The sequence below is a fragment of the Condylura cristata genome, unplaced genomic scaffold (genome assembly GCF_000260355.1).
Source record: "Condylura cristata isolate star-nosed mole 26May11 unplaced genomic scaffold, ConCri1.0 scaffold00008, whole genome shotgun sequence".
NCBI lineage: Eukaryota > Metazoa > Chordata > Mammalia > Eulipotyphla > Talpidae > Condylura > Condylura cristata.
In genome coordinates this window covers 13,870,901-13,893,253 of record NW_004567109.1, presented here as the reverse complement: position 1 = coordinate 13,893,253, position 22,353 = coordinate 13,870,901, and the positions used below count along the sequence as shown (strand labels likewise).

At 50.0% G+C, this 22,353-nt stretch overlaps 1 protein-coding gene across 11 annotated transcripts in view; it reads right to left on the bottom strand.

The window, feature by feature from the left end:
• The window catches only part of EPB41 (erythrocyte membrane protein band 4.1), a 139,877-nt gene extending 121,083 nt beyond the window's left edge, over positions 1-18,794 (bottom strand). For 4 of the 11 annotated variants that reach the window (XM_012722356.1, XM_012722355.1, XM_012722358.1 and 1 more), the window contains exon 1: positions 14,302-14,357. In XM_012722356.1, coding sequence (XP_012577810.1) covers positions 14,302-14,330 — 29 coding nt within the window. In that variant the 5' untranslated portion in view covers positions 14,331-14,357. Of the gene's footprint in view, positions 1-14,301; positions 14,359-18,700 lie in introns of those variants that run through there. The other 7 variants (XM_012722361.1, XM_012722362.1, XM_012722359.1 and 4 more) reach the window with 5 other exon arrangements.
• Positions 18,795-22,353: the final 3,559 nt, after the last annotated feature.

Sequence of the window (22,353 nt, the reverse complement as noted above, 5' to 3'; positions counted from 1 at the left end):
CAACATTGTAGTAAATTTCTATTGGACGGTGCTGGAAGGAAGGAGGGGGCCGGGCCCGCGGCCCATCAGCCCATTGGCTGAGGCTAAGTTCTGGCTCCTCCGGTTGCCCCCTCCCCTAGGCGGGTTTGGGGAGAGGAGGGGAAGGAAAAAGGGGAAGAGGCAAGGGGCTGGCTGCGGATGCGCACGCGCGAGTCGAACCCACTCTGAGTCCGGGTGTTCCCGGCCCCTGCAGCACCCACGTGGCGAACGAGGAACCCGGAGCCCTGGACGAAGGTGAGCTCTCTCCACGCGTGAGAGGCTCAGGTAAGAGGCCAAGATTTGGAAGCCTCAAGGAAATCCCAATGCGGCCAGGCTACTGCCCCTGACTGCCCCCCAGTGTACTTAGTGACCTTGGGTAAGTACGCAGCTTTCTAAGCCTCAGTTTCCCCACCTACTAACTAGGCACTATTCCAACACTGCCATCTAATGAGGCTTTACCTGTCCTGGCAGCAGTGTAAGGCCTGAAATGGAAGTTGAGTAGGTGTCTGAGCCAATATTTCATCTGTTTTCTGCTTTTAAGGGTCTCCTCATTCCACTCTGACACCCTCAAAATCATAAAATCCTAGCTTCTGACATCCAGTCTTCAGCTGAATTCAGGGGTGCTCTGACAATTATCTGAAATGCCATTATTTCCTTTCAGAAATGTTAGAAACCCCTTGATCTTTCACTCTCCCTGCCAGGTTAGTTTCTGAAGAAACTGGGGCCCCACCCAGCAGAAAAAGCTTGTTCTAATGATGGCCGTATAAGGTAAAACAGGTTCCAACAGTCCCAGTTTAGACACAAGACACCGTAGCAGAGAGGGTTAGACCTGCCAGGAGAAGCCTATTTGACAGCAGAAGCCAGCTGAAGTGTCACCTGGTATCAATCACAGCCTGTTCATGTCTCAGCTCATCCTCTAGAAACAGACTCCAGGTTCAATTCTCAGTCTCCAGCCCTCCCTAGATTGTTTGGCCCTCTCTGTGCCTGTTCTGACCCCATATAATGATCAGAACTACCAAAAAGATAGTTCCTACCTCATTAGAATTACTGTAAGAATGAAGTAAGTTATATGACAGGCTTAAAATAGCACTGGCTCATTGTAAGGTCTAGATAAGTGTTCAACATTACTCACCTATCTACAATAGCCTCTAGTCACACACCCTTGCCCTGCTTTAATTTTGCTTCATAGCACTTACTCCTACCTACTTTCCACTATTTATTTACTTATGCCCCTCTCAAATAATTGTTCAGACTTGCATTAGCTCAAACCTGGGAGGTGAGGGGATCCCTCTTATTCATCTCCCAGAAGAGTGCACACTCAATAAATAGTTGTTCAATGAGTAAAAAAATCATCCCAGTTTATAATAAGGAGGCTGAGGTGGCTTGGCCAGATCATTCCAGGTACTAGAGGCAAAGAACTTTTTCTTGAATATTCTGGTCCCCTGCGGTAGGTCCTAGCTTCAGCTGTGCTTTTTTCCCTATTTTCAGTCTTCCTTCTGTGTTTCACTTGGAGGTCACATTGGCTTACAACACTGTATGTGATTCCGCAGCCTAGGCTCACACCTCCTCAGCTATATGTCACCACACCACACCACACCCACCACCCAGACACCCTCAGCCCTCTACCACAGTCCCCTGTGCTCATCCTTCCCACTTTTTCTCGCTTTTCCTCCCCATCTCATAGCTTCCACTCATAGTCAATTTCTAGAGTTTGTTATTGGTCTGGTTTTGTTTGGACCTTTGTTTTGTTTCTCCATATTCCATGTATAAGTGAAACCATCTGGTATTTTCCTCCTTCTGACTTATGCTTATCAGCTGAGTTTCTGATTGAGGGGACTCTAGCTCTACCCCTCCTGTGGTACCACGAAGCATAAATCTTGTAGCTTATACACCAGATAGCCCACCACTACCAGCCATGAAAACCAGTATCCTCTATGCCAGGAAGTACTAGCCAGGAACATATTTTTAAAGAGGCTTGGTTGGATACATGATATGTATACTATTTAATAAACATCACCCTGAATAACAGGAGTGTTTGGCTAGTAGAAAATAGCTAGACACACTTAAACTACCCTTAAATTCAGTGCCATGCAATACCGTAGCAAAAACTGTTGCATAGACTTTACAATCTGAAACACTTGAATTCCAGCCCTAGTTTTTAATTCTTCACGTGGAGATAAAAGGACTTTGTAAAGTGTAGCGAACAATCCATGTGTAAGGGACTTTTGTTATGAAGTAGGTTCCATATCATCACTGTTAGGTTTAATGACTGGTCGTTGACCATAGCTCAATGGACTCACCAGAGTTGGGAGCGGGGGACAAACCATGCCCAATTTAGAGGCAGAGAAACCACCTTTATTCCTGTGCCCATCTGCCATCTGAGACAAGGCCTCTGCAAAGTAGTCATCCAGTTCCAGAGGGTGACTTTGCAGAGCCTGCCACCGGGTACCAAGAGTAAAAGGACCCACATGCCACTCTGAGGCAGGTTTCCTAGGCAGAAGCTAAGCGACTATCCTGCCTGCTCCCAGCTCACATCTGGGTGGTGGCTGTGCCATGCTTCAAATCCTGCCATGGGGTCTCTAGGGGCCAACTCTAGTCCGCCTGCCAGCTGAGCCCACCACTGTCCCGCCACTGCACCCCACCCATTCCTTCCTGGGGAATACAGGCCCCACTAGCTGCCTGTCAACCCCTGGAGCAGTCAAGGGGACTAAGGAAAAAAAGAACAAAAAGAGCATGAAAGGGTCCTAATCCTCCCCTATTACAAACTGAGCTCAAGCAGAAGCAAACACCAGCTGTACAGAAGAGGGTGAAATTAGATGGTGAAATTAAGTGGTGACCAGTGGGGAAGGCCAGGCGTGTAGATGGGGCCTCTGATGACCTGAGAGAGATGACACTGGAATAAAGCAGGGGAGTGGAGGAACAGTTGGAGTCTGAGCCATTCTCAAATCTGGGACATGGGTGGATTAGGGACTCAGCTGGCCTGAAACCCCAGTGACAGAAAACGTGTCTGTGGGGGGTTGGGGTATCACAGGGTGGCAAAAGATAAAGGGCGCTTTAAAAGCAGGGCCCTCTGGCTAAGTGTTTTGAAAGTCACTGGCGAAGAAAAACCAGCTCTGATACCAAAAGTATATGAGTATAGCTCCCCATCCTGCCCATGGTCATAAAACTGCAGTCATTTTAGACCTTTTAAACACACTATAACAGGATGGGGAAATTACTGTTTATAAAGTAGTGTGCCTTGCTAGGAGTATTTTTAATAGCAGTACTTGAATTGTTCATAGGAAATACAGGTAAATCAGAAAAAAATCACCCTAAGTCATTAACCAGAAAGAACCACAGTCAATATTTTGGTGGGAGATTTCCTTTCTAGTACCTTTTCTTACACATACTATTTTTTTGTTTATATCTATTAAATCAAGCCATACAAAATTGCTCATTTTAAGGGCTAAAAGTGGCCAAACATCAGCAGTTGCATACGATTCAGCCTAAGACTTTTTTAAAACTTAGATTATATTGTTTTGGAAATGACTGTCTTCACAACCGTGTATTGTGACATTCACTTCCTGTTTTAAACAGTGCTCTCAAGTGGACATGCCATAATTTAGCTAAACCTAAATGGTGGACATTGGGTTATTTCCCATTTTTCTCTTGATACTTGATAAACATCTGTTTATCTGACCGTACTCAGATTATTTTCTTAGGATGCACTGACTCCAGGATTTTTTTTTAAATTATAGCACAGAAGCCTGGCTGCCTGTTCATCTTTGAAATAAAGGCAAAAGTCAGAAGATGCAGTACATGCATACAATACCTTGTCTTTCATATTTCAAAACAAAGAGTATGTTTTGACCTCTTTGATACAATCCATTTTGCTTACAAAAATTGCATTAGAGGGTTAAGTCATAGGGACAGCAGCCACTGCAGCATGAATTTGATCCCTGGCCAGGCAGGTGACCCACAGGGCACAGCAGACCTCTCCTGCCCCACCCACTGCTCCCCTCAGCAGCATATGTCAGTCAATCTGCCTGTTCTGCTCCCCAATCTGTCTCTGGTGAATCCTCTTACCCCTGCACCTCTGGCCTGTACCCCAGTTCTTAAACACATAAATAAATAAATAAATCTTTTTTTAAAATTGCATTAGACACAGGTGAATTCGTGGTGGGAAGCCCATGGGGATTACAACTGGGATGAAAAAATGCACAAAGTGAAGAATGATGTAAAAAATTTTTAAATTTTTAAAAATTTGCATTAGAGTTTTCTTGCACAGTAAAAGCAAAAAACTAAACGTGATTAAAATACATGCATTGGAGTTAGCAAGATAGGTCCTTTGTGCTGTGGAGACCCTCCAAGAAAGAAAAGAAGTTGAATCTCAGTAGGGCTGGTGATCTAGAGGATAAGGCATGTCATTAGGCCTGTGGATTTACAAAATGTTAGAACTGGACAGGCCCTTTGAGATTATCAAGCCCATGCTGCTGACTTTGCAACACTTTGAGAAATGGGTCCAGAAACTGGAAACAACTTTGCACAGTACAGAACCCAAATCTGAACACAAGTCTTCTAACACCTATTACAAGATTCTGCTCAGCGCTTGGTTCTAAGCCCCGCTACATTTCTTTTCCAAGGCTAGACGCCAATCTAAATTCTACACTTTTAAAACCTAGGATGCCTCGTCTGACCTGCAAGGGACTTGACTGATAATTTATTATTAAAAATAATGACAACTACATTTATAAGGTATTTATCCAGTGCTGGTTACTTGCTAAATACTTTATATGGATTATTGCAAAGTATCACCTTCAGTTACAGTTGAAGTGTAACTACAGTGATTTACTGCATTTCACACAGCTTAAACTAGGTCTGTCCAGTGTCGCTGTCCTTTGCTCTACACTACTTTCATATCACTCCAGGAAAGCTGTGAACTTGGAAATGATATGAATGAGTAACACCCACATCCATCCAAACCCCAGGAAAAGGCTGTCAGGACTGCTTCTGAATAGCCTTGGGACATTCAAGGAGAGACCCAAGGACCTGGCCTCCCCAGACATCCCCACCCCCCTCGCTGGCCAGCTGGTGTGAGCCTAATGACCTAAACCCAGCAAAGCCTCCAGCTCACTCAGGCTTAGCCCACTAATTTTTTCTCCTAACACAGGGAGCCCTCTAGGCACAAGTTCAGTGTCACCAGCTAGTTGAGCCCCTTCTAAAAATGGTAAAGTCAGTTTGGCCTACCCCTCACATGAAAGAGGGCAGAAGAGGAGTCTTAGGGAAGTGGGAGAGAGGGGTAGGAGGGTTGGGGATACTGGACACCTAGATATGGCCAGATTTGACTTTCCCCAAACCCCACAAAACGGCTGGACCAGCACAGTTCCTAAGATGCTGGTCCAGCTGTAAATTGAATATAAATAGGTTCCAGCCTTAGCTCCGTCATCAATTCTGACAAGTCACTTATCCTCTTCTTAGTTCGGGCTGCAATAACAAAACGCCATAGATTTGGTGGCTTAAACAACAGAAATTGACTTTCTCACACAAGTCCCACTAGCAGTCTGAGCCCAGGTGCAAGTCCCAGGCCGGTAGTGGCGAGGACTCTTCCTGGCTTGCAGATAGCTGCCGTCTCACTGTCCTCAACTGGCAGAGAGAAGGGGCTCTCTGGCATCTCTCTTATGAGGACACTGATCCTGTCATGAAGACCCCTCCCTCAGATCTCATCTATCCCCAAATCTCTCCCAAAGGCCCCATCTCCAAATACCATCACTCCAGGGGTTAAGGCTTCATTATATGAAATTGGGGAGGGCACAGACATTCAGTCCATAACACCCTCTCTGGGCTCCCATTTCCTCTCTTCAAGAGCGGCAAGATGGATCAAATAATGCCAGTGTACCAAAGGGTTCTTCAGATTACAAAGCCCACATCTGCACTGAGTATAATTATTTTTTGTTTATTTTATTTTCATTTTTATTCTACTGTTAACCACGCAGGGGGGGAAAAATCCACAAAAACCTTAGCCCCAAAGTAAAAGCCTCCCTGGAAGCAAGGACAAGCTGTCTCCCCTTTCTTCATCCTAAAAACATTAGTAAGCGCCACTAGGTAAGGGTGGTAGGGTTAGGGTCACAGAATGAATAAGCCGTAGCACTTAGGATAACCATCGTCATCATCCCATACATGACAATGGCAAGATATAAAATGAAGGTGGGCTTTTAAGGCAGGAAAACCTGGCTTCCAGTCAAGCTCCATCACCAGATGCTGTGTGAGTTCAAGCAAGCACCTGCTCTCCCTAGTCTACAAGTGGGCAGAATGTGTGCCAACCTGTGCCATGACTCTGTGCAGCCACCAGACCGTCGCAACAACCCTTGAAGCAGTTATGGCCATAATTCCCAGTCTACAGGTGGCATAGAGTCTCCAGGGAATACAAAATCTTACCCAGGACCCAGCTAGGAAAGGCCAGTTAGGATTCAAGTCCACATCAGCTTGACTTCATTAGTAGACCTCTTCCTACAGCATACAGGCTGCCTGCGTTTCCATGATGGGCATCCTAAGCCCGCCAGTGAAGCACGCTGTGCCTAGTGCTTTACTTGCACTCTCTTGTTTAGTTCTCACACCACCCAATGTGGGGGGGGAGCTACCTCATAAATGTGGGAAATGAAGTGAAAGAGGTGAAGCTGTGTGCCCATGTCACACAGCTGGGAGGGGCATAGGTGGGCAATCTGACCTCCAGAACCCTAGCGCTTGCCTGCTCCACTACCCTGCCTCTCTGCCCCAGGGAGTTCAAGCAGGCATCTTCATCTGTTTGACAAATGAAAAGGCTGAGGTCCAGACATGCCTAGTGACCCAGCAACTCTGCAGAATGGGGAAGCCGGGTTCCTGCATCTTAGACCCAGGCATGTGGGAAGCTGCCTCTATACCAGGCCAGGAAAGGAAAGCCAAGGGCAGAGGGGAGAAACTTGGTAGGATACTGCCTGGGGGGAAGGAGCAGTGAGCTGGTTACCCAGGTACCCTCACTTTGGGCATCTCCAGCTTGGTCTCCCTAAGCTAGAGAAGGGGGAGTTCCAGAGGAAGCTGCTGGAGGCCTGGGCCCCACTGGCTAGCACAGCTCTTTGCTATAATTTCTGCTGAAAAACAAAAAGCTCCATCCTTTAGGCCTAAGTGCTAATTACCAATAATGACATAATCACCATTGTGGGCCCAACAACCAAACAGCCCCAACTAGAAATTCTGCATAGCTCAGGTTCAGGAACAAAAGATTTGGGCACTCCAACTGAAACTGATGCCTGATAGTTTCAGAGACAAAAGAGCTTCAGGGTTGACCCAGTCAAAGTATTATTTGGCAAATGGAGAGGACTGATGGCCTTTCATACAAACATTTATTGAGAATCTACTGTGTGTTCAGCACAGACCCAGAGAGAAGAGGCTTCATTTAGTCATTTAATTCACACCACAAATATTTACTGAGCACCTACTGTGTGTCACACAGTTCTCAGTACAAGGAATATAATGCCGAATAAGACAAAATTCACTGACCTTACATTCTGAGGTGAGGGGAGGACAACAAAAACAAGCAAATATGCAATAAAATACAGCACACTGAAGAGTGATAAGTGCTATGGAGGAAGATAAGCTGAGAAGGCTGAGGGGTGCTGGTGTTGCCATGGTAAAAAAATGTTATGGGCCCAGTGGGTTAGGAAGCAGTGCTGTAAGCTGGCCACAGCTGCTTCAGTGCGAGTTCGATCCCCACCACAGAGGGGACCCACATGGCGTGGCAGCCCTCTCCTGGCCCGCCCACTGCTCCCCTCAGCAGTGTACTTCGTCGATCTGCCTATTCTGCTCCCCACTCTGTCTCTGGTGAATCCTCTCACCGCCCCTGCACCTCTGACTTGTACCCCACTTCTGTATGCATAAATAAATAATTTTTTTTTAAGTTACAATTTTAAATAGGATAGCCGGGAAGGGGCTTACTGAAAAGGTGACATTTAAACCAAAAAATTAAGGAGGTAAGAAAACAAGTCAGAAAAGGGGCAAAGTATGCCATGCCAACAGCTGTCTTCTCATGTGTGAGAAGCACATTGAAGGCCCTGCGGTAGAAACATGAGTGGGTGTATTCAGGGGCTTGCTTGAGAGCATAAACCCCATCACTAACAATGCTGGGAGGGGAAGAGCTGCACAGAGACTGTTCTCCCACCGTGTGCCTGAACTGTCTTGGGCCTTATGACAACTCTGGAGATCAGGGTCTTTCTCGCCATTTTACAGGTGAGGGTATGAGACCTAAAGAAGAAGAGTAACTGCTCCCATACTACACAGCTAGAATGGGCAGTTATGTTTCACTTCTGTTTTCTGGAGCTTCCCTGTTTCCTTGAGTCCTGTCTACTCAAATCCTAAGTATTTGCTGGGTGGATGACTGAACCCTATACTTTTCTCTCTGCCTTCACAATGCATTATTTTCTTTCTGGTCTCATCTGATTTCTTCTTCTAGTCTCTACTAATAGAAAAACAACAACAACCATCCCAGTGTGCCAGGGATGGACTAAGGGCTATACCTGAATTATCTACTTTAGCCCTCACATAATCTTATGAGAGGTATTAACATTTTCTCCCATTTTTAAGTAAGAAAACTACTTGTAAAACAACTTGCTAGAGGTCCCAAAGCTGGTAAGTGGTAAAGCTGGGTTTAAACTGAGATCGGTTTACCTTCAAATCCTTTCCCAAATCCCTTCCTTTAATCCTATAATTTTAGTAGACAATCATCCCTGACAACAATCATCCCTTTCCTTTTATAAATCAGAAAACAGAGGCTGAGAGTGGGCAGGTGACTCACCCAGGCCCTCACAGTGAAGAGGTGGGCACCAACATAGCCCTCGGTCCCTGGTCTGGGTCCTTCTGCTCTACCATGCAGCTTTTTCTCCCAGGCCTGTTTCCTGGCCTCCGCAGAACCTTTTTTTTTTTTTTTTTTAAGATTTATGTATTTATGCATACAGAACTGTGGTACAGGCCAGAGGTGGAGGGCGTGACAGGATTCACCAGAGACAGAGTGGGAGCAGAAGAGGCAAACTGGCAAAGTACACTGCTGAGGGGAGCAGTAGACGGGTCAGAGAAGTCTGCTGCACCATGTAGGTCAGCTCCCTGGCTGGAGATTGAACTCGTGCTGCAGTGGCTACAATAGCTTCATAGTGCTGCACTTTAACCCGTTGCACCACCAGGGAGGGCTCACTGCAGAATTCTTTTATTGTCCTAGCTCCTTCAGGACAGTTCCAGGGACCTCACATCCATGTCTGTCCAGGATAACACTAGAACCTTCCTGCTCTGTGCTTTTCCAAAATACTTGGAGGCATTTGTCAGAGGAGGCCACAGAAGCGACATTCTGTCTTCTTGTGGCTCCTGGAAAAAAGATCATGCAGGCTTTGTGCCAGGGGGGCAGAGATGGGCAGCGGCTAAAGTCAGGCCAAGGGTGAGGCTAGAACACTCCAGCCAAGCAGGAAGCAGGAGTGGGTAGTGGGAGGTAAAAAGATGCTGACTGTATTGGATGTCATTTTTTCAGTAAGATCAGACAAGCCAGGTGTCTAGCCTAGGAAGAGGTGGTGCAGAAGAAGGCTCTCAGGCAGCAGCAGCAGCAGCCATAACAGTAACTATTACCACTGTGGACAAGTGTTTTATCTGCATGGTTGCCAATCCTCACAGTAAAATTGGCCCCATTCTACAGCAGAGGAAACTGAGGCTCAGAGAAGTGTCCGCCCAGGTCACTGCATCACTCCACTTGGGGTAGTGTGCATAGAGGGTCCTGAGATCTGGGTTCATGCTGTGTGCCTTTGTGCTGTCAGCTCCTGATCTAACTGGAGGCCCCCAGATCTGTACCAGCCTGTGCTTTGAAATCCAGGAAGCTCAGAGCTCCAATTCTGGCCAGACTCTTGGGTCCCTAGAGACTCAAGAGCATCACACTTTTCTCCTAGTCACCCAGAAAAGGGGGCCTTTTATTATTGACTTGTAGGGGAAAAAATAAAGATATAGGGTTTCAAAATATTTACTCTGTTTCAAGGCTGCTGCTGGCTTTGGCCTCCAGCCAGGCAGAGGCCTGTTGGGTGAAGATTTGGGAGGAGCCTGGGCCTTAAAACTGAGTGTCCTTGGGCCGGAGGCCAAGGGGGGCAAGGGGCAAGAGGGGAGCAAGCTGGGCTGTGGATCAGGACCCCCCCTGGAGATTTGCACATGTTTCTTAATCTTTTCCTTCCTTTGCTGGCCAGACAGGGTTGCCAGGAGAGGCAGGGAAGCAGTGGGCGGGACAGAGAAGACCAAGGAGTTCACATAATGCGGATTTCATTGTGGAGCTCCTTTTCTTTTTTTTTAAGATTTATTTATGCATACAGAACTGGGGTACAGCCAGAGGTGCAGGGCGGTGAGAGAATTCACCAGAGACAGAGTGGGGAGCAGAACAGGCAGATTGATGAAGTGCACTGCTGAGGGGAGCAGTGGGAGGGTCAGGAGAGGTCTGCCGCGCCAGGTGGGTCACCTCCGGGGCAGGGATAGAACTCATGAGGAAGTGGCTTTAGCTTCTTAGTGCTGTGCTTTAACCCGCTGCGCCACCAGGGAGGGCCCTGGAGCTCCTTCTTAGTGGGTGCATGGAGGCAGCTGGCAAGGCCTCTTGGTAGAGTTACCATGTTGAAGCCCTTCCCTATGAGGCAAGCCTCTTGTTCCCAATTTACTGAGGTGGAAACTGGGAGAGGACGGAGTAAGGGACTGAAGGTCACGCGGCTTATAAGTGGGAGAGCTGGCAGGAAACCCAGGCTGTTGAATCCTGAGAGAGGCAGTCACTGGGGTTGACCAGGTTGGGGGCAAGGTGGAAAGAGCCCTTGGCTGTCTCAGGGAGGAAAACTGATGGCTACAGAGGGTGCGGGAAGGAGAAGGTAGCAAGTAACCAGCCCCACGGCCCTGCAGGGTTGGGGTCCTGCTTGTCTGTTGTCCAGCCTCGTCTCCCACTGCCACTCCGTGCTGGCTCCAGATTGCAGCCCTTAACACACACTGGCTAGTTATGGAGGTTCAGGTCTTCACACGTGCTGTTCCCTGTGACAGAATGTTGTTCCTTCCACTCCCACATAACAGTTCCTTTTCATGGGCCAGATCCCCACTTAGCCATCTCTTCTCCCTGATGTGGAGAGTTAGCCAGCTGAGCTGTGCTTCACGCTCCCTGAGGGGCAGGAAGCCCATCTGAATCATCTTTATACCCCCAGAAGCTAGTACCCAGTCAGTGTTTGATAAATGTTTGTTGTCTGTGACTATATTTTATCATGGAATCTTTCAGCAAGAAAAACAAGTTTTCTTATCTTCATTCTCAAGGAGAAGAAAAGGAGGGCAAGAGACAGGGAGTACCAGAGACTTCTGGTAGGTCTGGAACCCAGGGCTCTTCTGTCCCACATAATCCTTGCCTGGCCCCCACCTCAAAGAGGAACCCTAAAGTGGTGGTGATTGGGGCCAGACATCTTGCCTCAATGTCCAGCTCACAAGTAGCTGCCGCCTGGGGAAGGCGGGGAGTGGGGGGTAGCAGACAAGTAGTTTTTGTCCCACAACCAACTCTGGTTCCTCCCCCAGAGACCTGGGCCAACCCTATCCCCACCAAGATCTCACTCTGACCTCCCCCTCTGCCGTGCCCATAACCACCCCCCCCACTCTGCCTCCAGACCGCAGCTCCACCCTCTGCTCCCATCTCAGCTCAGTCCCAGGCCCCGTATCTGCCCAGGAGTGTTGCCTAGCCCCGCCCCTACACTCATTGGTCTTCCACACCAAGGGACCTTCCCAAAAAACAAGTCAGACCATGGTGCTCCCCTGTTTCATATCCAGCGACTCCTCACTGCCTCTAGTTAAGTCCCCCAACTCCCCTGAGTCTGTCTCCACAGCCACATTCCCCTAGTGAAGTCACAGCTCTGGACCACCACATGCACTTCCCTCCATGAGGAGAGCCCTTTCTCTGGTATCTGCCGGAGTTCTTACGGCTGCACGTGTCAGCATCAATCGGGTGGGTGTGGTGGCTTCTGTGTCCTCCCCAACTAGACTCTATGCTCGAGGGGTTGGGGAGGCCCACAGAGACCACACAGGTTCACCCCTGTGTCCTTGCCCTGCTCAGGCTTGCAGTGCACGCAGGTATGTTCTTACTTTCCAGAAGCCTTCTTCTACCCCTCTCCCTAGAGGTGCCTTTCAAAACCTGTCAGACTGGGTAGCTAACCACCTGTCCCCTCCCAGATTTGGGCTCCATTGTCCCAAGAGGGATATCTTTGTAATCCCAAAATAATGCTCATAATTATACCATAATACCAAAAATAATGGTTACTATCATCGAGTCCTGATCATGTGCCTCATCGGCCTTATTTAATCCTCATAAGAACTCTGGAAGGTAGGTAGGTGCTTCTTTTACAGATAAGAAAACTAAGGCTCCAAGAGGTTAAATATCCTGCCCAAGGTCATACGATTAGTAAGCAATAGCTACAGGATTCAAAGACAAGTCTACCTGGCTCTCACCTACTGCGCTGCCTGCCTTCTGTTTTCTAGCTCACCTTCTCCTTGAAACGCCAGGCCTGGAAGGGCCGGAGTGTGTGTGTGCGTGTGTGCATTTATTCATTCAGCAAACAGTCCAGAAACTCCCACCAGGTCCTTGCTAGACCTTGGACAATGATGACTCAGCCAGTCTCTGCCTTCTCGGGCTAGGTAACAGAGTCCCCCTTGGGCCTTGCTAGGGGTGAGCAGACCTGTGCCCCTGCCCCACCCCCAAAATAACTAGGTGACTCTCTTGGTAACGCACTTGATTACATCAAATTCCTTTATCCATAAACCGGCGGTCATATTTACCTCTGGGGATTACTGGGAGAACTAGATGACATAACTGGAAGGGCTAAAGCAGCACATAATCACTGGCCCAACATATTAAAAACATCCAATAAGTGACAATAAGACATATGATTCCTAGAGAATCTCAGGATCCCTAGGCCAAGGTGGGGTGTAATTCTCCAAGGCCCTCCGTGGAGCTTCCTCAGCTGGCACCAAATAGTAAAGGTGGTGATAATGCCTACTCCACCCCTTTGCACCTTAAATAATTAAAGGGAAGTATCCTTTATTGCTCCTATTTTAATCCTATTTTACAGGTGGAGTAACCAAGGCCCAGAGCAGGTGAGTTACTGAGCCGTCAAACAGCAGAAGCGTGGCCTGGCCATCCTGGAGTACCTCAGCCGCTTCCACGCTTGGTAGAGCCAGCCCCTGTCTCAGAGTCGTGACTGGGAAGGCTGGACTTTGGGATTCTTGGCCCAACTGGGTGGGAATTGATAAGTCAGAGAAAGAAAAAGGAGGTACACTTTACTTAACCCCTCCTCAGAGCGAGCCCTGCCCTGTGTGGAAACCAACAACCACCAAGCAGGGCATTTTCGTCAGCTCCTTCCCACACCCACGCTGGGGAAGTGTAATGATATGCAAGTCCAAGACTCAGAGAACTAATGACTCACCCGAGGTCACACAGCTACGGAAGTGACAGACACAGGACAGTGTCCCTCCTCTCCTTGCATCTTCAGCCTCCCCCAAAGAAACCTACAGGCTCTGCCACTACTCCCTCCCAGGCCCAAGCAGAGGCCCAGGGCCCACTTGCCTAGTCCCCTCTCTGCTGATGGCTGCCCACTCAGTATTTGGCCCCACACTGCTTTTCGCGGACCCAGAGCTCACTTTATGGAGCCCTGGCTCTGTTAAACTCACAAGTGAGCCAAGAGGGGCCTCATGTCACTGAGCCCCTGCAGTATTGAGCATTTCATATCTGTCAGCCATGTAATCCAATACAAAGCACACTGGTGGGTGCACGGTGATGCCGATGAGTTCACACCACTGGGTGCCACTGTACCCTAGGTGCTGGGGATACAGCAGTGAGCAGTGAACAACACTCCCTTCCTCTGTGGGGCTTACATGAATGAAAGAACAAACATGTTGGTGTCAAGAAGCTGTTAATATTTCCATTTTAGAAATGCAAAAATAACATGCAAAGAGCCTCCTGCTGCAAGTAGTAGAATAAGGATTTTATCCCACACAAAGGGGGGCACCAAGTGCTTTGCACACCAGGACCCACAACCAGCACCCAGTGTGTGCATGTCTGGAGAGACGTCAGCTGATGGTAGTCATGTCCTAGTTTAACCAGCGCCCTCCCTCGCTTCTTCCACCCCAGCCCTGCCCACCCCTTTCCAGCGGCCTGAGAGCCGCAGCACATGCATTAGAAGGGAGCCCCAGACCACCCCCATCCCCTCCCCCATGGTGGTAGTCACTTAGCCAAACCAGCGTACTCACCAGAGGATGCATCGGGTCACGTAGCCCATCAGCGAGAAGCCAAGTCATCGCCGCGGTGGAAAACCATGGAAGCAAAGGAACAGCAGTGAGACATAAGGACAGCCATGAACATCTCTGGGTCCCCTGGGCCTGGGCCACAGGGAAACCCTGTCTTGCCTCTGCTTCTGGGGAGTGTGGGGCAAATATCCTCTTAGTCAGCAAATGGATAGTCACCCTGCCCATCAGGCCTCCCAGGGCCCTGCCCCCTGAGGGCAGTGGAATCTGTGGGCAAAAATTAACTGAGCACTCCTGTGTGCCAAGTGTCAGGGATATGAAGAAGATAGACCTGTGCCCGCCCTCACTTTGCCTGTAGTGCTGTAAAGAGGCAGTCAGAAACAATAAGTCGCAGCTGCCTAAGGGCTTCCAGGAGGCGACTTCACAACTTGGGGTCACACCCTGGCTCGACTGCTGACTAGCTTTGTGATGTTAGGCCCATTCTTAGCTTCTCTGTGTCTGTTATTCGTCTATTCGTCTATAAAATGGGGATATTATTCATGCCCACCACCAGGGAGTGAGAATTAAATGAGTTAATATATGTAAAAGGGTTTGAATGATGCTTGACAAAGTAAATGGTCCATGATCGATAGCCACCACTCTTACAGGAAGCTGTCACCATGGGTTCCAGAGGCACTTCACGTGGGTGAGGCCACCAACTAGTGAAAGGCAGAGATTAAAGGAGACAATAGAATGACTGTGAACCCTGAACCCAGTGCCAAGCCAAGGCAACTACTCAGTAAACATACGTATCTTGAGTTGCTCTGCAGTGTGCCCAGGGCAAAGCATCTGAGCAAAAGGGCTGTCAGGGGTGCCTTCTCCCCACAAACACATCTAGATTGCACTTTGCACTGAAAAGCCACCAAGCGCACGCTCACCTGATTCTCCAAAAGCCCTGTCTCCTGACTTTTATAGTAATCCAGGGAGTGGACAAAGGTGGGGTCCTTACTGTCCCTACTTTGCAGATGAGGACAGTGAGGTGGAGGGACCGCTCTCTGTTCTCAGGCACGTTACTTCACCTCTCCAAGCCTCGTTAGGAGGAGAGCCTGGATTCTGTTCTCCAGGTCCTTCCTGGCTTCTCCCGCCACCCTATGCCACCCCCAGACTCCACAATAATCGCTGTATAGCCCCAAATAAGTCTCGGAAGCTCCCCAGACTCAGTCCCTTCATCAAAATAGTTGTGGGATGACCAATCCAAAGTCGATGCTGTTCCTGAGCCAAACTTGTCTTTGCCAGGCTCAACCACTGTTCTCCTAACTCTTCCTCTAACCCTTTACTCCATTGCTGACCGCAGCCAGTGTGGTCAACTACTAAAGTCCACGTTTTAAAGGTGGGAAAACTGAGACCCAAAGTTGGCCAACTACGCAATGCTGCCTTAGGTGAGGCTGACCCAAAATGCTCCTTTTGTTCTTTTCCCCCCAACTGGACCCAGCGGCCACCTGCACAGCCTGTTTCTAGTTCCTCAACCTGAATATCTCAAAGTTCTGAGCTCACCCAGCAGAGGTCAGGCAAGTTCCATGGGAAAGGGCTAGACAATGTGTGTGCTTCTGTACCTGCAGGGTGGAGACTCCTGCACTTTGGCGTCAAAAAGACCTAAGTTTTAATCTCAGCCACTTCTTAGCTATATGACTTTGGTCAAGTCAGCTGACCTGGAGAACTTCTGTGAAATAGAGATAATGTATATTCCTTCCTGAGGTTGCAAAGTTGCATTACATAGTAACACTACATGTTAAAGGCTTAGCACAGGGATCTCCACCTGAGCACATTAAGTGCTCAAGAAGCCACAGCTCTCCTGATATGAGAATTAATGTCAAGAACAGGACTTGGGGGACCATCATCCTTGACCTTGTCCTTGACCCATTCTTTTAGGAGGTGAGGGAGGGTGGACTAAGCCCCAAATCAGATCCTAACAGTTATAATAGTGGGTACTAGAAGGCCCTTAGCGACTCCAGTTTCATCTCTCAATTCACAGAAAGAAAAACACCCAGAGAGAAAAACACCCAGTGACCAGCCCACATACAATAAGAGTCCTGTCCCTTGTAATAAACATCAGAATCTTAGACCCTAGGGAAATTCTGAGTGCCTCCCCCCCTCCTGTGGGGGGGGGCAGGAGGGGGGAGTGGGAGGTGACTATCGGAAAGATGTACTCTGCAAACCCCAACAAATCTCAGGCCACTGTCACCTCTACAGCAAGCCCTTTGCTAGCAGTGTGGCTGACAAGCCTGTACAGGGCACACAGCAGGTGTTCAGTAAAGGTTTGGGAACAACAGCTTGAGGTTCCTCTCAGTTCCACAGCAGCTCTGCTCAGACTCCCCACTCCATGCGTCTCTCCTTACATCTCCCTTATTCTCTCCTATCCTAACCTCTGTCTCCCCCTGCAACCCAGGGCCCTTCAGCTGGGCCCAACCTCAGCCAGCAGAGCTCCCCGCCACCAGAGGCTATATACAGCATCAGCATCTTCCCAGCCAGCCTGGGATATTCTTCCCAGCACAGCCAGGCTACTGGCCAGGGTCCACTCTGCAGAGGGGGTGCCTGCCCTGCCCTGCCTGGGGCCCTACCCTCAGTGGCCAGGGTGAGGGGTGGGGGTGGGTGGGGCAGCCTGGGAACCCTAGAAGCTTCTGTTGGCACCTGGGACTTACAAAGCCAGGCCAGCCTAGTTTAGGAAATACAGGGATGAGCCCATTAGGAGACAGTTGGGTGTGGGTCCTCCTCACCTCACTGAGTATTGCCCACACACCCAAGCACTCCACCTGTTCCCTCATTACGGAAATCTGCCAGGCCCAGCCTTGCTCTCCTGTATATACAGAGAAAACCTCTGGGCTTCCCCACTCCATTCCCTTCTTAAAACATGCCACTGGCCTACTCTCTGATCACTGTGCACTCATCACCTTGATTGATTCTGCTAATACCTGTAAGGGCTAGATAATCGACTAAGGCGGAACCTGGGGCTCAGAGAGGTGAAGTAACTCATGCAAGGTCACACAGCAAGGAAGTAACAGGGCCAGGATTCAAATCTGCTTCTGCTGCATGGGAAGTCTACAGGGCACTGGATGTCTGGCTTCCCACCTTCCCTCCCTCTATTGGAGCTGGATCCCCTCTTTCCAAGCATTCCACCTTCCTCTGCAGAGTCTGCCCTCCTCCATTCCTAGTCAGAATTAACAGTTTCACCTGTTACCTGTGGTAACATCTTGTTTACAAGCACCAAACAGCAACAGGGTACAGGGATTATTTCTGAAGTGTCTGTTTCGCCCTCTCCCCTTTGGTATTTGAGGACCTGACACCAGGCAGTTCCCACCGGCTCTCCCAGATGCCCTAAGTGTCAACCCCAGCCAGGCTCTGCCCAAGTCTCCTCCTTAGGGAGAAAATGGTTCCAAAGCAGAGAAGGGGCCAACATGGACCCTAGTCCAGGGGGTCACATTCAGCCACTCCCTCCCAGGGAAGCAGAAGGCCCAGAAACAACCTCCCCAAGCCTGCGAGGATAGTCATCCCTCCCCCACTCCCCGCAGGGCAAGCTTAAGCAAGGGTCTGTCTGGACACGTCCCCACCTCCACTGCTGGAGGCGTGAAGTCCGGTCCCACCCTAAAACAGTGGGATCTGCCAGAAAGTGTAGGTGAGGGTCAGTAAACTCTGGGGGAAAGGTAGGACAAAAAGGGGGCGACTGGGACGCACAGAGAGGAGCAGTGAGAGATCGGGGAATCGATGGATGAGGGCAAGCAGGAACCCGAGCCGACAGAGGGAAGTCCCCTAGACCAATCCTGGAAGGGAATGTGTGGGGACGGGGCGGCGACTGGAGGGTCACCCTGGCGAACGGAGCTGGCGCCAGCTCGCGGGTCCCTTAGTCCGGAAACTCAAAGTCAGTTACGTAAGGCCCCGAGCGGGGCGCGGGGCTCCAGGCCTGGGTGCCCCCTCCCGCTGCGCGCCGCCAGCCAGCCGGCAGGCTGTCCCCGCGTTGCGGCGGCCGCACTGGAGCCGGACAGGGCGGGGTTGCGGGGAGGTGGGGGCGCGCGGCTGCACCACTCCGCAGAGAGCCGTCCGCGGAAACCAAAGCCGGGACCCCTGCCCTAGACAGGCCCGGGACTGGCTGGGACCCCAGCGGCAAGCTTCCAGCTCAGGACGCGAGTTCCAGGACCGTCTCCCCTGGCGCCATGCCCCTCCCCGGACCCCAAACTTTGAGAAGCCTGGTTTCTCTGGACCCCTAGTTAGAATCTTGGAGCATGAGACCCTTTAGGGCCCCTCCCTGGACATTTAGACCCTCGTCTCGCCCCTCCCAGAACAGCCCCAGCCCTGGGGAGTGAGCCCATCTGTCAGTCCCTCACCCCGTTCTTCCCGGGAACCCGCGACCGACCCCCAGGCGGCCCAGGCTCACCTGAGCTGGACGGGGCGGGAAGCCGGCCCGGCCGCGTCCTCGCTCTCTGCAGCTCTCGCCCTTTAAGAGGTTCCTGCCACTTTGCCCCGCCGGGGGCCTCCACCTGCACTGACAGGGCAACTCCAGCTTGAGGCTCCGCCCCCTACCCGGGAGGCCTTTTGATTGGTGCAGGCAACTGCCAATTGACGGGGCGGTGGCGAGGCCCGAGCGGAGGAGTGCGGGAAGGGGCGGGGGCTGCAGGTGCGGCCTGACGGGGCGCCAAGCTCTGGGCTGCACGCTGTTGGCGGAGGGGTCAGGCGAGCGCTGGGCAGGAAGCTCCTAGATTGGCTGGTGTGGTCTCTGACATCAAATGGCAAAAGTATGATGCAATTTGCCACGTGGTATTGCCCCTAAGGGCAGGAAAGGAAGTGAAAAGGAAATTAGTGGGGGGAATGGGGAGGAGGAGGAGAAACTAAGAGAAGTGACCCTGGCGAGACTCACCTGGAGCACTTATTCACCGCTTCCTCCTGTGTGACCTTGAACAAGTCACTTCTCGGAATGAGTTTCCTTCACTATAAACCTAATGTTTTCCTAAGAATTACGGATTTACCAAGCACAAGACTGGCACACATTAGGTAGCATTCAGTAAATGTGGTTTCTGGTTCCTCTCATCTCCATCATGATTCTTCAGGGACTCCCCCTCCTGATGACCCACCCCATCAACAAGCGAAGGGCTTCCAGGGTCACTGATAGGTCCAGTGATCTATCTCATTTCAGATATGTGCTCACATACCTCCAAGAACAGTAAGCTCACTACCTCCGGGACTTCTTCCCTTAAAAGAGCCTTTCATGCAGCAGACCTCTCCTGTCCAGCCTGCTGCTCCCCTCAGCAATGTGTTTCAGTCCATCTGCCTGTTCTTCTCCTGACTCTGTCTCTGGCGAATCCTCTCATGCCCCGTACCCCTGGCCTGTACTCCAGTTCTTGTATGCACAAATAAAAAATCTTTAAAATTAATTCATTAAAATAAATTTAAAATAGTCCTAAGATTTCAAAAGTTCTTCCTAATAGTAACACCAAATTTGCCCTCTAACTTTAACACAAACTTGATGCCTCTTGTAGATTCCTGCGTGTTGAAGAACTACAGAACATAGGACTGGAGAATATTTCAAGCTGGCAGGCCCTTTTGGGGCCATTTGGGGGACCCTGGCTTTCTGAGTTCAGTGGATTTCCTATTAGATGGGCTTGGGAATCAGACTGCGAGGGTCTGAATCCTGGCCACCACCACTTACTAGTTGGGCCCTACTTTGAGTGAGCAATCTCTGCAAAATGGGCTAATAAGAGTATTTCCCTTAGGGTTGTTGTGAAAAAATATGTAAAATAATCCGTGTAAATTCTAAGAACAGTGCCAGTCTCAGAGCAAGCATCTGAGACTAGCTTTTATTTATGCTAGCATTTATTATGATTATTGGTATTGATATTATCACAAGGTTGCACAGATATGTAATGTATTGAAACCTCCTCTTAGTTAAATCTTGTTTTAGGTTTCAGGGCACTGATTTCTGCCTTCAAGAAACTCAGTCTAGCAGAGGGGGGCTTGTCTGAGCTCCCTTCATCTCAGGGGAGCAGAGTGCACCCTAATATAGGTTGGGCAGGTGCCACGGTACCAAAGAAGCTTTAGTTCCTTCAACCAGAATCTGGATACTTGTGATCCTCTCATGCCCCCGACCCCCCGTGGGCCCTACCAAACCTGACATGGACACCCAGGCTCCCCAATATGTTGAGACACCTTTCTCTTAGCCATTTATTCCCCTGCCCACTAGGTATACTGCCCAGTGGTTGAAAGCTTGGGATTTCCAGATAGTTAAGTCTGGGCCCTGCCTTACTTTTTTTTTTTTTTTACCAGCTTTGTACCTTTAGACAAATCACTTTCCCTCTGGGTAAAACAGGATAAATAATTGTCCCCGGTTGACAGAGTTGTTGCGAAAATTAAATAATAGTATTTGAAAGTACCTGTGCAAATACCAGTAATACATCTAGAATTATTTCTTAATTGTTCCCACATGCATTCATGCACCCAGGAGAGATTAGGCTGTGAACGCCTTGATTTCGCCTCTGCAAACATGGGTTTTCTCTCTCCTCCCAATTCCACTCTCCTCCTCTCTCGAAGGGGCGGGGCGAGGAGGATCCCCGAGGCGCCCGGATCGCCCAGTCTAACCAGCGCCGCTGGCCCCGCCCCCATCGGGGCGGGCACGTGGCTGCCGCTCGCCCCGCTGAGCTGCCTGTGCGTGACTCAGCAGCGCCTGCGCCTGCCCGGGCCTGATAAGTGTGGGTCTGTGACCGAGTGGCTGTGAGGGGTGGCCGGGGAGGGCTCGGGGTTCCTGGGTTTGTGCACGGAGAGTACTTCTGGGAGTGAGTTTGTGATCTGAAGCTTGTGTGTCACTCATCTGTGTTATTTGTGTCAAGGGGGAAGAGTGGCGGTTACCTGTGTAGGTGAACTTACCTGGAAGATGAGACTCTGTCTCTGTGTCATGTAAACAGGTTGCCCCTGGGATCAGGCTAAAGGGGGCTGCCTTGCTACTTCTTAAGGTGACTTGTGCGCGTGTGTGGGTGCATGAGAATGTGGCCCTGTGGGTGCCTGGTGTAGGGTGAGAGTGGGGTACTGTTCTGCCTGAACTCCAGGGCCCTGCCTCCCCCCACCCAACCCCTCCTGTGAAGTCCTACCTCTCCAGACCGCAGGGAGCATTTGCTACCTGGCCCACTCCTTGGGAGGGAAGACTCATAGGAGGCAGCTCATGTTAGCCTCTCTCATCTGATCTCACTGAATCCTCACACCAAATTGTTCTGAAGACTCACTCACAGAGCTAGAGCCACAGCCCAAGGTCACCCTGCTCCTAGTAACTGAAGGTGTGATCTCCCTCCTCTGAGCACCCAGTCTCTGCCTGGGACCTGTGGGGAATTGATAAGCTGGGGGTTGGGAGGGGGCAGAGGAATGACCCTGTTTGTGTCCTCCCCTCCTTCTCTGAGCTGCCTGGGCCTCCAGCCAGCTCCTTATCCTGGCAAAGCCTGGGCTCTGACACAAGCTTCATTGGGTGATTGGGTCTCCAGCTGAGTGATAAGAGGTGGGGGGGATGGGAAGCAGGGCCATATGGAAGCATCTGGTCCTTCAACAAAATCTTACTAGCACATTACTCAAAACTCACTGATCTTCTGCTCAGTCTAAGAGGAAGAGTCTAAGAGGAAGGGTGTGCTGCAATCTGCTGCTAATTTGAATCCTCCACTATTTATGGGGTGTGTGACCTGATCAGTCACATTCTCTCTTAGCCCGTCTCCTTGTCAGTCAAATGAGGTGAGGACACTCTCCCTGCCTGCCTTCCTGGCTCTAGGACACTAAAAGAGAAAGCCATTTGTAAAATGTGAGTTGGTCTCCACAGAACTGTTGTAATTTATGGCCTCCTTGGAGGAAACTGAAGCAATTGTATACCCAGAACCCAGACAAGGGAAAGGATCCCGAATGAGAGATTAGGAAGGCTGCCAGGAGGAAGTGAACTTCGTTTTTTTGTTTTTTTGAAGAATTATTTTATTTATGCATACAAGCACTGGAGATAGAGGGGTGAGAGTGGGGAGCAGAACAGGCAGAATGATGAAGTATACTGCTGAGGGCAGCAGGTGAGAC